The sequence below is a fragment of the Xyrauchen texanus genome, chromosome 9 (assembly GCF_025860055.1).
Source record: "Xyrauchen texanus isolate HMW12.3.18 chromosome 9, RBS_HiC_50CHRs, whole genome shotgun sequence".
In the NCBI taxonomy this organism is placed as follows: Eukaryota; Metazoa; Chordata; class Actinopteri; order Cypriniformes; family Catostomidae; genus Xyrauchen; species Xyrauchen texanus.
Window position 1 is genome coordinate 48,981,675 of NC_068284.1, and position 15,190 is coordinate 48,996,864.

At 36.9% G+C, this 15,190-nt stretch overlaps 1 protein-coding gene across 3 annotated transcripts; it reads left to right on the forward strand.

Annotated features, from left to right (window-relative positions):
- The first annotated feature begins 5,213 nt into the window (after nucleotides 1-5,213).
- Nucleotides 5,214-15,189, forward strand: LOC127649138 (cold-inducible RNA-binding protein B-like). Of its 3 annotated transcripts, XR_007971258.1 has the most exons (8): nucleotides 5,214-5,310; nucleotides 5,870-5,979; nucleotides 6,105-6,211; nucleotides 6,580-6,751; nucleotides 6,845-6,980; nucleotides 7,806-7,861; nucleotides 13,876-13,947; nucleotides 14,028-15,189. XR_007971258.1 is itself a non-coding variant. In XM_052134102.1 (7 exons), exons 2-7 carry the CDS (start codon nucleotides 5,880-5,882, stop codon nucleotides 8,344-8,346), a joined length of 585 nt encoding a protein of 194 aa, XP_051990062.1. In that variant the 5' UTR covers nucleotides 5,214-5,310; nucleotides 5,870-5,879; the 3' UTR covers nucleotides 8,347-9,070. The 3 variants fall into 3 exon arrangements, 2 of the variants coding, with proteins under 2 accessions (XP_051990062.1, XP_051990064.1); XM_052134102.1 differs by lacking the exons at nucleotides 13,876-13,947; nucleotides 14,028-15,189 and adding an exon at nucleotides 8,333-9,070; XM_052134104.1 differs by lacking the exons at nucleotides 13,876-13,947; nucleotides 14,028-15,189 and adding an exon at nucleotides 8,333-9,070 and having other exon boundaries at nucleotides 6,580-6,733.
- Nucleotide 15,190: the final 1 nt, after the last annotated feature.

Here is a 15,190-nt window from a genome sequence, read left to right on the forward strand (position 1 = left end):
TCAATACGTTTTGAAAAACATTTATTACATTTTATACCAAAATATTTATTTCATGACTTTTGGAACGTCATGTTGTGTAACCTTAAAGTAAAAGGTATTAAAATACTTTCCTTGAGCATTTCATAAATAATGTTCTCATATCGTTTGCAAAATGATAATATGGAACGTTCCCGTAACGTTTCCTCTAACGTTCACATAACCAAGAAAAAAACGTTCTTAAAACATAAAAAAATCTGTAAATTTTAAACAGTTCGGGAATGTTCATAAATAACGTTCTCATAACGTTTGCAAAATGTGTCTCCGATTTTTTCTTCAGAGCCGAGCGGTTGTGCAGCGGCGTTCTCTCTCTCTGCACGCGGTGCAGTCCACGCCCCTGGGCGCTTCGACAGCGCTTTCACTGCCTAAAAGTGTGTTTTCCCCTCCCAGTGTTTTCACCTCGCGGCCAGCCGGCATTCTCCCTTGAGCTCCAGGAATTGGATGACGACATCGCCGCTGCATCTGAGAGCGTCACAGCGGCGTCTGATGCTGATGACTCGTCTGGGCTGCCACCTTCGTCCAGACGCACCACGAGTCGAGTGCTCCGTGTTGGGCTTGGGCTCCACAGACATAGTTCCCTCTTCAGGCAACTCCCTGTTTTCCACAGTACCCCGCTGTTTCCCGCTGGCAGGACCCGCATCTCCCTTGGGCACTCCTCGCTGCCCCCCGGTCGCCGTGTCTGTAGCAACTCCACCCTTGTCAGGCAGGATCTACCACCGCACCATGCCCACAGGTGGCTTGACAACCCCCTTGAGTATTAGCCCAAGTTACCTTCCCCAGTCTGGGCAGGTCGTGGTCTCCGAAGGGCCTTTTCCCCCTGAAAGAATAGGAATGGGAAAGGACGCCTTCCCCGACGCATCTGTAGCGTTAAGATAGCCACAGCCGCTTTTAACTCTATGATGAGAAACATAGAGAGAGAAAAGGCCGTGGCTGGCCAGCTGGCTCCCATACAAGTCATGCCTAAGAGCGGTATATGACACCTTTTATTGGGGGCGTTGGGGAGGGTTACCTGCAGCCGACCCAGCTGCTTCTAGCACGCAACAGCTTGCACCTGGCTCAGCAGTCACGTAACACGGGTTAGTGCACGATCCCGTCAATCGACACAACGTTGAGTGAGTGACAGAAGGGGAACGTCATGGTTACTTTTGTAACCTCCGTTCCCCGATGGAAGGAACGAGACGCTGTGTTCCCCTTGCCACGTCACTGCAATGTGCCGTAACCGTGTTTTCGGCTCCTCTCGGTCTGACAGACGCTCGCCCGCTCCCCTTTATACCCGTATGTCTGGGGGCGGGGCATGCAAATTCTGTCTAATTGTCAAATTGGCAGACTTAAACCTAATTTTAGGAGCCTCTTATGGATTTGTAACTCGTCCTCATGTTATATTCTAGCCCTTTATTTCATCCTGTCACCGACACATCACATCAATATAATTATTGTACGGACTTTTATTTTGAAAAAAGATAGATTAAAGATTTTTTGGCCGGTTTTTAGTTTTCTTCTTTTTTGATGTTGTTATTAAATTCTTTAATCAGTTCCCATCTTCGTTCAGATGTTATAACGTATATGTTATTGATCTCCCCATCTAATGTATGTATCTTTACTCTGTCTCTGTCATTTGCTCTAAGGCTGTAGTTGCAATTATAACGGAAGTCCTGAACTGCAAGATTACATTTTTTTTTTTTTTTTTTTTTAAATGTCAATTTTTTTTTTCTATTCACATAAATCAAAATTTCTCTCTTAAAAAAAAAATCTCTCCTCAAAAAATGGGATGCGGTACCAACCTTGGCCACCAGGTGCCAATATCAGTAAACATCTTATTTAGAAAAGGGGGTTTATTAACATATATATTTTATACAATTATGGTCTAATTTTACATTGAATGGTTTTAACTATTAGTAGTTTAGAAACGTGATTCCTTCTCGTGTGTTCGGGGTTTATCTGGTAATGCATGAGTCAATGGAGATATAACGGGAGATACTTTACTTGAAAGAGACTTTTAAGAAAATATGTTTTTAAATATAATTGTATCACATTGACACATTTTTCGACCCAGTTTATCAGAATGAAATGTTTAAGGTGAAAGAATTACTGTAATAGAAAGCATTAAAAGCATAAGAGTACATGTTTACTGATAGCGGCACCTGGTGGCCAAGGTGTGTATCGCATTCCATAACAAACATTTGTAGAGAAAAAAACTAATTAAGAGGAAAAAAAAATAAGAGAGAAAAAAATTAAAGAGAGAAAAAAATTAGTAGAGAAAAAAACAAATTAAGAGAAAAAAATTAAGAGGAAAAACAATAAGAGAGAGAAAAAAATGAAGAGAAATGAAGAGAAAAAAATAAGAGAGAAAAAATGAAGAGAAAATGCAGTTTCTGCCGTGAGATCCAGCAGATGGAAAATGACTTGAATAAATCAGATGATTTGTGGGATTAACACATTTTATTTGTACAGAAATTGCACGAGTTCACTGTTTCAGGTTTATTTACATCTAATGTTTGTTTGTTTGATATCTTCTTGTTTTGTGAAGTCTGAAGTGCTTTTTATAATGTTCCAATAAAACATTCATTTAATGTTCTTCAGAAATGTTTAAGTTAGATTTACTCTCACTTTACACAATATTAAGTTATAAAGTTTGATTTATGTTACAGCACATTCAAATATAAAACTGTGTGCAGAAACTTGTATATGACAAATGTATAAAATACTGGTCATTTTCTTTCAGTGTTGCTTGATATTTATTTTATTTTTTTGTATGAATTGTTTTGTGTTTCATAATTATTTTACTGTTTATATTCGCCTGAAAAGCCCAATATATAACCCGTAATATACATTAAATACAGATATATCGCAGGTCACAGATTCATGTGTTGAGTTAATTTGATTATGTAGATTGGGTGATCAGGGGTCATTAGCATACATGAATAATGAATGCGGCAGTGGTTACACTGTATCACTGATTGTGTCTCTATAGAGCCGCAGACACACTATAGACGTGTGTGAATGTGTGAAGGGGGAGACACAGGAACACACTGATACTGTTGCACTCTTTATACTGCACAGATCATTAACCCCAAACCTTTAAACATCACAGATTAATTATTAAGTGCTGTCTGAAATTAATTATTCTTCATGTTTTAGTCATCCGTATGAAAATTGTTATTTTTTTCCTCATTAAAATCTCTTGGGTTATTTCATCACAACAGATTTACATTCATCTGGAACATCTGCTGTGGCTGTCTCACCCTCACATTTAGTGTGAACAATAAAATAAAATAAATAAGTAAATAAATGTGATAGTTTCAGGGATTCTCATTACTTATATAAATTGGCAGCGTTTCCAAAATGATGAAATATTACATCATATTATCTCATAACCAAACTTTAGAAATTGTACATAATGATCTCATGTATCAAGAATATTCACGAGTTAAAACACTGTGCTGTCTGTCTGTCTGTCTGTCTGTCTATCTATCTGTCTGTCTACCTGTCTGTCTGTCTATCTGTCTGTCTGTCTGTCTCTCTGTCTGTCTATCTGTCTGTCTGTCTATCTGTCTATCTATCTGTCTCTCTATCTGTCTGTCTGTCTGTCTCTCTGTCTGTCTGTCTATCTGTCTGTCTGTCTCTCTGTCTGTCTCTCTATCTGTCTGTCTATCTGTCTGTCTGTCTGTCTACCTGTCTGTCTGTCTCTGTCTGTCTGTCTATCTATCTGTCTGTCTGTCTACCTGCCTGTCTGTCTATCTGTCTGTCTGTCTATCTGTCTGTCTGTCTCTCTATCTGTCTGTCTACCTGTCTGTCTGTCTATCTGTCTGTCTGTCTGTCTCTCTGTCTGTCTGTCTATCTGTCTGTCTATCTGTCTATCTATCTGTCTCTCTATCTGTCTGTCTGTCTGTCTGTCTCTCTGTCTGTCTGTCTATCTGTCTGTCTGTCTGTCTGTCTGTCTGTCTCTCTATCTGTCTGTCTATCTGTCTGTCTGTTTATCTGTCTGTCTGTCTGTCTGTGTCTCTGTCTGTCTGTCTATATATCTGTCTCTCTGTCTGTCTGTCTCTTCGTCTGTCTTTCTGTCTGTCTGTCTCTCTGTCTGTCTTTCTGTCTATCTTTATATCTGTCTGTCTGCATGTCTCTCTGTCTGTCTATCTATCTGTCTGTCTATATATCTGTCTGTCTGTCTGTCTCTTGGTCTGTCTTTCTGTCTGTCTGTCTGTCTATCTGTCTATCTTTATATCTGTCTGTCTGTCTCTCTGCGTGTCTCTCTGTCTATCTATCTATCTATCTGTCTGTCTGTCTATTTATCTGTCTGTCTGTCTATCTGTCTGTCTATCTGTCTGTCTATCTATCTGTCTGTCTTTCTATCTATCTATCTATCTGTCTGTCTATCTGTCTGTCTGTCTGTCTATCTATCTGTCTGTCTATCTGTCTGTCTATCTATCTCTCTATCAGTCTGTATTTCCGTTTATCTGTCTGTCTGTCTCTCTGTCTGTCTGTCTATCTGTTTGTCTGTCTATATATCAGTCTCTCTGTCTGTCTGTCTGTCTGTCTCTTGGTCTGTATTTCTGTCTGTCTGTCTGTCTGTCTATTTTTCTGTCTATCTTTATATCTATCTGTCTGTCTGTCTGCGTGTCTCTCTGTCTGTCTATCTGTTTGTCTGTCTGTCTGTATATCTATCTGTCTATCTATCTATCTATCTATCTATCTATCTATCTATCTATCTGTCTGTCTGTCTGTCTGTCTGTCTGTCTGTCTGTATATCTATCTATCTATCTATCTATCTATCTATCTATCTATCTATCTCTCTGTCTGTCTATCTATCTATCTATCTATCTATCTATCTGTCTGTCTGTCTGTCTGTCTGTCTGTCTGTCTGTCTGTCTATCTATCTATCTATCTATCTCTCTCTCTGTCTGTCTATCTATCTATCTGTCTGTCTGTCTGTCTGTATATCTATCTATCTATCTGTCTGTCTGTCTGTCTGTCTGTATATCTATCTATCTATCTGTCTGTCTGTCTGTCTGTATATCTATCTATCTATCTATCTATCTATCTATCTATCTATCTATCTATCTATCTATCTATCTATCTATCTATCTATCTATCTATCTATCTATCTATCTATCTGTTTAGTTTGTAGTATGCGGTATGTAAATATCAGAGTTTAGGCTCCGCCTCTTCATCTGGAGTCTTTATAAACGGCTGCGTGTCTGTTTTCTGCGTCATTGAGGTCCTGATCGCGCGGGAGACGCATTCATCACTACAGCATCCGTAACTGCGACATTCAAGGTATGCGCTTTTTATCCATATTTACTCACTTTAATAAATGAATGCTGCTCTGGATTTAGATATACAGTCGGATTGAGGAGATTCGCGTGTGTTTTTAGTCTGAATGACACGCGCTGATTAAAATGGCGTCGCAGCTCGAGCTCTTCATCCCCATCGTCTTCATCATCAGAGTTTATCAATAGATCGGTACATTCACTGTCCAGTAGCTTATAGTTGTTTATTATGTTGCTTAAATGCTTTCGGACGGTCTCTCATCTGTCGTTATTCACCATTTATTCGATCATTCGTCTGTTTTAATTGGAGTCTTTTGTTTGACCTACTTTGCGGCTGCACGTGCGGTGACCCAGATACATTATTGATTAAATGCAACGCTTAAACTAGGATATATTTGATACCTTCATGAAAATGACTTGTACACTTTTAAAAAAAAATTTAAAAACATGTATATTTCATTGTGTATGTATAATTTTAGCTCCTGATGGTCGAAATGAATGTAAGTTATCATGTGTATATACATTAGTTTGAATGCGTTGTGAAATGTAATGATGTTTTTGTGTAGATCAGTCGCGATGTCTGACGAAGGGAAGCTGTTTATCGGCGGTCTGAGTTTCGATACCACCGAACAGTCGCTAGAGGACGCGTTCTCCAAATATGGTGTGATCACCAACGGTGAGTTCCGACGCTTCCAGCCAATCACAGATGCTCCCCGCGGTCTGGCTGCTTTGGATTGGTTCGTTTCGTGCATGTGATTATCATAATGAGCAGCTCATTATAATGTGTTTGTCTCTGTTCAGTTCATGTGGCCCGAAACCGAGAAACCAACCGGTCCAGAGGGTTCGGCTTCGTTACCTTTGAGAATCCAGATGATGCGAAAGATGCGCTTGAAGGAATGAATGGAAAGGTTGGTTACAAAATCTTTGTTTTCTTAAATTAATGATGATGATTAAACTGAAAGCCACAGTGTTCTCATAGTAGTTAAATGAAGGGTTTCACGGACCCCAAATATAATCTTGCATGGGACCCTCCCGATATAAAGGCCGCTGGATATCCATTTTTATAGACCCAGTTTTATTTTTTTCATTGTATTAAAGCCTAAATAAATTCTATAAATGGTTTCTCCAAAAATATAAATGTTGTTGACTTAGATATTAAATAACGCCTGTCAATAATCATGATTCCTGCAGTTAGATCTGCGTTTATCACCAAGACAATAAGAATTACCATCTTAAACTAGCCAGTATTAAGTGTTGATGTCCTTCATCTCCGCAGTCTGTTGATGGCCGGACGATCCGTGTGGATGAAGCTGGCAAGGGTGGCGGCGGCGGTGGTGGCGGACGATCGGGAGGCGGATCCTACAGAGGTGGTGGAGGAGGAGGTGGCGGCGGAGGAAGAGGCGGCGGTGGCTTCTTCAGAGGCGGTCGAGGTAGAGGAGGCCCTAGAGGTCAGCTGCTGTTATCGATATAAAGCACATATTGCATTTTCATAGGATTATATTTGTGTGGACGTTTACGCTTCTCGATTTGTTCTTTTGAAGGTGGTGGGGGTGGCAGTTATGGAGGCGGTGACCGGAGTTATGGAGGGGACCGTAGCTATGGTAGCGGAGGAGGTTACAAAAGTGGAGGTGGAGGCGGGTACTCTTCTGGAGGGGGCGGCGGCTACAGCCGAGACCGGTGAGTGACTGATCAATTAAACAAATGTGACTATTCAAAAGCATATATTGTATTTGTTTGCAGATTAGACCGGAAATAAGTTCCTGCATCCGTTATTTATATATAGATGGATAGATGTGTGTGTGTGTATATACACTACACGCATGCACTAGAATCATAAATTGCATAACCAAAATATATATATATATATACATGCATGCATGCACATACATACACGCGCACACACACAAAATTTGTTAACAATTATTTATATATAATAATTAACATTTATATTATAACAAAGTATTTATGTTTCTTTTATTTGTATAATAAAGTTGAATATTTTATTTTTGTATCTAAATAAAAACTTGTATATATTCAAATTAAAATGTTTATATATGCGTATATTACGTGTGTATATTATAACAAAAATATATTTACATGTATAATATACACTTATTTATTTATATACATTATAACAAAATCTTATTTACATGTATTATACTAATAGTGTGTGTGTGTAATATACATATAATAGTGTGTGTATATATATATATATATATATATCTCAACTAAAATGTGTTAAATTTATTTGTATATATTATAACAATTATTTATTTATATATTTAAAAAAAAACTTGTATAATTAACAATTATTTACATGTATTTTACCAATAAAAATGTATTTTATAACAAAAAATATTTATATATGTACTTTTTTTTTTTTTTTATTGATATAATAAATGTAGATTTGTATTTATTTATATGTGTGTGTGTGTATATAATAAAATCTATGAATGAGCTGTGTATATAATATATAAACCCATTGTTTGTGTTCTCTTGCAGGGGTTCAGGTTATGGTGATCGGGGCGGGTCTTACAGAGATGGCTATGATAGTTATGGTATGTAATGGCCTCTACTGCTCCACAATCCCCATACAAGCATGTCGACTTACAACACCTTTTACTTCAGTTCTAGAAATGTGGGGGAAATTATTTTTTTTATATATATGTTTTTAATCTTGATTGTTAGGGAACATTTTAAAGCAACGTACTACTTATTTTTATTTTTTTGTATAAAGGAAACTATTTTTTTTGTGTGTTCTGTCCGATTCAATGGCAGCCCTTCATCTAGTGGGATGGGGCGACTTGATTTGCTGAGGTCAAATATCTAAAGCAGGACAGTACAATGCACACTTAATCATCTCGCCAATTAACAGAGACGTCCCTCTTTCCAAACGAGGCTCTCGCTCTTCAAATCGCTCGCAGATGACCATTTATTTTGTTCTTGATTAGTGGGTCAGTGAGGGAGTGTGTGTGTGTTAAACCCTGTTGAGATTCTTCCGTGTCCTCATGTGTGATATTCCTCCTCAGCTGCTCAAGACTAAACCCAAGACGTGACATCACTGGCTGAACTTTCTAAAGACTGTGCTGTAGCTCTCTCTCTCTCTCTCTCTCTCTCTCTCTCTCTCTCTCTCTCTCTCTCTCTCTCTCTCTCTCTGTTTTATATATCAAGTACTCTTGAGGGGGGAACGGCCATTGATCTTCATTGGCTGTGAATGTTATCATGTTACTTGGAAGAGAATCTGAGCCTCATTTAAACCTTTAATATGCGAATGCTGACCAAACCTTGTGTCTGTTGGTATCGGTCCAGCGGAGATGTACTTCAATGGGCGTGTAGAGTATCTTTGGTGTGATTAACCTCTTTTTAGGCTCTTTTGTATTTTGTCATTTTATTTGTAAGCATCTGATACTAGTTCTCCGCACGTTACGTCAACGGAGATGCTGTTCTCCTTTTAATAGCTGTAAGGAAATCTATTGTCCATGTTCAGTTCCCAAAAAGTGAATTCCTTGCAGACTGGTGACGGCTGCGCAGCTGGAGTGGGCAGACACTGGCGCAGATGTGCCCGCTCCGTCTGAGGTATCCGTCTCTGCTCCACGCCTGCATTTTAAAAACTGTTGATCTAATGGACTCTTGACAATCCATTAATGCTCACTGGAAGAAATGGTTAACCGTACACTCCAGAACTGCTCTTGTGTTTGTATCTCAATTTGACTTTGTTTTGTTCTTTTGTTTGCTGGAGCTCATTAAATGAAACGATTTGTTCAAACGCTCTGAATCCTGTTTGTGCCTTTCAAAGAATCTTCTAGATCTTTATTACACAAGTGTGCATCTCCTAAAAATGTCATTTCACCCCAAAACCATTATTTTGCATCAGAAAATGAAGCTTATTTTTAGAAGTTGTTTTCATAAGTAGGAACACCATAATTTAATCAAATTACTGTTAATCTTTTGGATGTTACCAAACATTACATTATTGAGACTTATGCAAATGAGCAAATACAAGGAGTTTTACATTTTATTGGATCCAAATAAAGGCTTAATTTTCTTCATGCAAAGCAGATTTCCTCTTGTTTTTGGGTTGAAATGTTGGAGCACCTTAGAGGACAAGGTGGGGTTTTATTTTTCTGGAATAGTTTTGCGTACCCTCGCGGTAAGTTCCACTATCGCAATAAATTGACCGTTGTTTTACTAAATAACCGTATTTTAACATTGATATTTGTAGTAAAGCCATAGTACTAATAAAGGAAAACAAACTATGATAATAAAAATCATTTTTGTAGTAATTTTGATTTTGCGAAATCATTGTATTGCTAGCTAAACTATAGTGCCCGCGAGATTAACCATGTTAATCCATACTATGTAGTATACTGAATTAAAGGATATTTTCTGCCAGAACATCAATACAAATTTGTTAACTAACTTTTCATAGTTACTAAATTTCTGTAGTAAAATAAGGGATTTGTCCAAAGTATCAAACAACCATGATTTCTACAATATTACTAGAAATAAAGAGCATGTTTACTAGTAACCACAAGATTCACCACGGTTACTATAAGGATACAATATACGGAGTTAAAGGCATATTTTAAGTATTCATAGTTGCTACATTATTACTAGCGTAAAACTGTTTTCTGCCTAAAAATGTAATGTGACTAACAGTCATGATTACTAATCGTAAAATTGCTTTTTTGAAAAAATAAAACTCAAACCGTTAGCATTCGGGTTGCTCTGATACCTGGATCAGTATCGTCCTGATACTGAAGCTTTTAGACGGATCGGGCATCGGTCCGACGAGCCTCGTTCCGGTCAAGCTCCAAAAATGCCATGAACCATTAAATTAGTTAATGACTCGTGCATTTGATTCAGACACTTGTAGACGTGTGATAACTCTGAGAATCACAAAAGACTGTTACTATATATGAAACGCTCCAGCGTGTCAGTGAATGGCGCTGCTCTGTTTACACACTCGCGGCTATATTTAGCCTTAAAGCGTTGCGCAACATTTGAGCGCTACTCACGAACAACATCTCAGATGTACTGCACTCAGTTCAGTTCACTTATAATATACATTTAGAATGGCCCCGGAGGAACATTTGACCAGAATATGAAGTGAATTAAACTTGTGAACTACAAACACATACAGGACGTCCTGGAGACTTCAGAATGTCAAAATATCGTGAGGGGTTAAAAGTGCACGATTGAGATGGATTATTATATATTGCTATTATAATATATTGTTTACAAATAATCCAGATGAACGTTAAAAAAATAAAATGAATATCAAACGGTTTCTTTTCTACTGAAGGCTTGAAGACTGGAATACCTGTGAATGTTGCTGCAACATTATCCAGTTTACTAGTTAATAATAAAGTGTTTCTTAATAATCGCTACATTTATATTGATGTGTGTCGTTAGAGGTTTGTGTTTCTTCATATATTAAAGAGTAATCCCAGTTAGTTCCACACAATAATGTAAAGATATGATAAACTGATTATGCAACAACACGAATCTGGTCGGCCGATCCTGAGATTTCTGATATCGGAAGAGAGAGTGGTATCAGTGCATCCCTAATTAGCATACAATTATGGTTTCTACAATATTATTATTAGGGGGGAAACCATGTTTTTTGTTAATCTCTTGTTTACTACAGTCTACAATATTTAAAGCACTTCATTAAGAGATTTGTTATCATTAGTAAATGCATTCGTTGTCATTAACTATGAACTATATTTTTTGTACGTTGCCTGTTAATAAAAATACAATTGTTCGTCGTTTTATTAGTTCAAAGTGTATTAATATGAAAACGCATTTTTAAAATCTAATTTTGTGTATGTTGAAATTAACGTTAAACAAAGCTGAATAAATCAATGCTGTAAAAGTATTATTCATTATTAAGTTCATATTAACGAGTGTAACTATTTTAATTACTATAGTAAAACTATAATACCCCAAAAGCTAATAGTTTTAGATTTACTGTATTAGCGCGATTCATATTCATGATGAATATCACTGTTTTTAGAGGTCGGCCGATAGTGGGGTTTGTCGATAACCAATTAATCGTCCTATAGTTTTTACAATCGATTGATAGAACTGTGGAGGACAAAGAGTCCAACATGAATAAAATCACAAACGGTTAACTGTTCATCCAAACTCCAGATTTGGTGCATAATGTGGGACGTAACCGTATAAACAAGCCTGAAACACAACGGGGACTCTTATTTTGAAATGTTGAAATACTAGAAAAAAATCATCAACTGTCAACAGATTTTTGCGATAACCGATAGTTCCAAAAAGCAACTATTAGCACAGATCAATCAGTAATGATATATCGGTCTACCTCTGGTTAAAATCCGGTTAGCATTACTGTAGTAAAACATGGTACATTTCAGAAAGAAACCCCACCTGACCTCTTAGGGGCTCATGTGACCTGCCGTCATGTTTTTGAGAAGTTCATCCATGAAGGGTATTTAAGATTAGCTGTAAATGACTCTTGTAGTTTATAGATCATGAAAAGAGAAATGCTCAAGACTACTGATGTTTTACCATGAGAATGATCCTCCAGAACAATCCAGACCCAAACTAAACCTGGTGCAGCCTTAATGAAGGTTCAATCCGCCCTAACGAACCGGCCATGTGATGAAGCTTTAAAAATGACACTTTGAAGAATAACTATGTTTAATTGCTTCTTAGCCTCAAAGAGGAGCCCAAGACGTTGTGTTTGATCGTCCAGCTTCTGGCTCTTCTGAATTAGTGGAGGATTGCAGCTTTTAAACGCTGCTCTTAAAAAGTGGTGCAAAAATGTCATTTTACACCCTCTAGAACAGCAAAAAAATGATTATTTCAAGTTAAGCTTTTAATTCATATTTTGTTCCCATCTCCTTAAAATGTTCGAGTTTCCAGAATCAGACTCCAACATTAGGGCATTTAACCCTTTAAGCTCTGATGGTGTTTTTAAGTTTTCTTGTTTCAGTGGTATATCCAAAATTAAAGACTTATAACTTGACACAAAACATGGTGGGTCAAGTGTTTGGTATCATTGTAAAGAAAAAAATGTAACTTTTTTTTATGATATATGTGATACATTCTGAGAGACTCAGCCTAAAAAAAACGGCTGAAAAATCTCAAAATATTGAGCCAAAAAACATCTCCAAACAAACAAACGATAATAATTGTACATAAGAACTAATTACACATGCAAACACAACAATGACTAAAGGTTTGCATAGCATGCACACATGATTTTAGTCATGAGATTTCACAGAATGAGTTTCATTCTGTGTCATTTGAGTCATCATTGAGTCTGTGTCGTGTATTTGGCGCCATCTCCTGGTGGTCATATGTAACATTGTGCTTCATGTGGATTATCTAATGATCTATACATCTGATTATCTTGTGTGTGGACTCCATTGAAAGATAATCACAGACTCTAAATAATCATATGTGAAGTTTTATGTTAAGTATATTTTTCGTAACGTTATAAGCGAAAATGCACCATGTCAAAGTCATATATTTAGCTGTTACTCACTATATTTTTGTCTGTGAGTAAAACAAATAATCTGGTTGTATTTTTCTCTTTAAGAGCTTTCCAACAACATATGACACATGAAGATTTGATCAGTTTGATGTTATTACTGATTACAATAATACGTGCAGTGCAAAATTATTAATAAATAATCAAAACGTAACATTTCTGATGTATCTGTAAATTTCAAAGCACTTGTTCAGTTTTGGTCATATCTAAATACATTATAAAGTAGATCTTCTAAACTTTCAAACGAAAAGTTTGAAAGTTGGGTTATTAATATTTTAATGTATTTGTCCCGTGGGCCCATCAGAGCTTAAAGGGTTAACTCCGAGTGGTTTATTGTAATGATGGTTTTTAAGGGAATCACCCTCAGTAGTACGCTAGTCCTCAAATTGAACCAAAAACCCAATAAGAGCTGAATGTAATGCTTCGTTGAATCCAAGCGCTCTGCTTCTGTAAAGAGTGGAGTGTCTGTCCTCAAACGGGTCCTGGAGCGTCCAGTGTTGCATCTACAGAAGTGATTCCTGGCGCTCTGAATGCTGGCTGCTTGCTCTGTCTCTGGGCTGATACAATAGCCCTGTGTCGCTGAGGTAAACTTCATTTGCTCTCCTGTTCACACTCAGTTTTACCTGTTGCTTTCTCAGATACTTAAGTGTCTCACCACCAAGAGCGCAGATGTTAAATATAGTCTGCCACATCTGCATGGTGCCCCTAAAACCAGCTTGACTATGTCGCCTGAACTCTAGCGTTGACATTGGACGCCAAATCCTGAGAATTAAATTTCCAGGCCACCTTTTGCACCCTTCATGCATTTAAACAATCTGAATTTGTGTTTGCTCGGCCTTCCCTCGTGGAGTTTGTCACGCAACCAGTTCAGCTCATTTCCTTTTCAAGAAGTAGTTCAGATTGTAAAACACATTATTATTATTATTATCATTATTATTATTATTAGCACAATCTGTAGAATCACATTGACTAATTCTGCAATAGTTCTGTGTAATGCATACGAGTTATTCCTGTTCAATTGTGTTCGTTTGATTTGTGTAGGTTAATCCGGAAGCTTCCGTGTGTCTTTGAGGACTGTTGAACGTTCACTCCGAGATGTGCATTAAGTGTGAGGTTGGTATTACCAGAATTTGTGTAGAATTGACGATATCTCCTAATATGTTGTTTGACTGTTTCTTTAATGTTGTTTTCAGGTGTGGACTGAAGAAGGTCTTTCCTCCACAGACGGACGATCACTGAGGAGCTGTTATAACTGTTCTATAGATAAAGAAACAGCTTCAATCTGGCATTAATACTGATTCCACCATTTTACCAGAACTTATGCTAGTGTTGTGGAACCTCTGATGCAGATGTAACAGCTAACGGTCATTCTGAGACGGTCTGTTGAGATGTGTCGGTGCTTTATTCACTTTTGGGCACTTTAGTGTTTCTGAAAGTGGCGCTCTGTTATGCCACCAAAACTGGAGAACGATTTAACTTTTGTTGAGTAAAAGGAAGGAAAAGCAATATTTGATCAGAACTCAATCTCACAGAATGATGTAATTCAATCGAAACATTTAGTCTGGAAAAAATATATTTATCACAACGTCATTTTGTGTATTTTATAACGCAATAATAAATTCTATGAAAAGTGCAACACTTGTGTTTTCTTTATAACTGTTATAGTCAAGGTTTGAAAGTAACTGAATACATGTAACTGGATTACTTATTTAAAATACAAAATATAAGTAACTATATTCCACTACAGATACAATGTAAATGGTTACATTCTAAAAGTATTTTGATTACTGAAGAGATTACTTTGCATTAATTATCTTTCGTTTAATATTTAGTCCTTTCAGATGGAAACATTTATATAAATTATGCAATCCGAGGAGCGTTTATCCCCTGACACATGAAAGAATAGTCAGAAAATGTCATTTATTTCACATTAAACTGTCCAATTGTATTAAAAAGAAATCGTAAAAATTTTTTTTTTTAATGTATCGTATTTGATCCGTTAACAGTCATTATCGTTAACTCGTTGTGTAGGATATTTGTTATTGCAGTTTTTCTACAGGGGTATATTTGGGGTATTATCAGAGGGGGCTTTTCAGAGATCCCAAATGTTTGAGAGTTTGGCCGTGACAACTTCCTCTATAAATATGGACTGAAATGTATCGCAGTATCAAATAATTTTTTTATATATAAACAATTTTTATCATATGTATTTTATGCATCAAACACTATATTGACTTTTGGGAAATTGTAAAACTTGTTTCGCTGTGTCTCAGGAACATATAAGATGACATCATAATAGCTTGTGATGTAAAATAATGATTTATAATGACGAGCAGACTGCATATATTAAAATACA

Bases quoted from the DNA above. Each gene is read 5' to 3' on its own strand.
- LOC127649138 (XM_052134102.1), top strand. From the start codon at position 5,880: ATGTCTGACGAAGGGAAGCTGTTTATCGGCGGTCTGAGTTTCGATACC. The intron at 5,980-6,104 runs GTGAGTTCCGAC...GTCTCTGTTCAG, and splicing joins ATATGGTGTGATCACCAACG to TTCATGTGGCCCGAAACCGA. The intron at 6,212-6,579 runs GTTGGTTACAAA...TCATCTCCGCAG, and splicing joins TTGAAGGAATGAATGGAAAG to TCTGTTGATGGCCGGACGAT.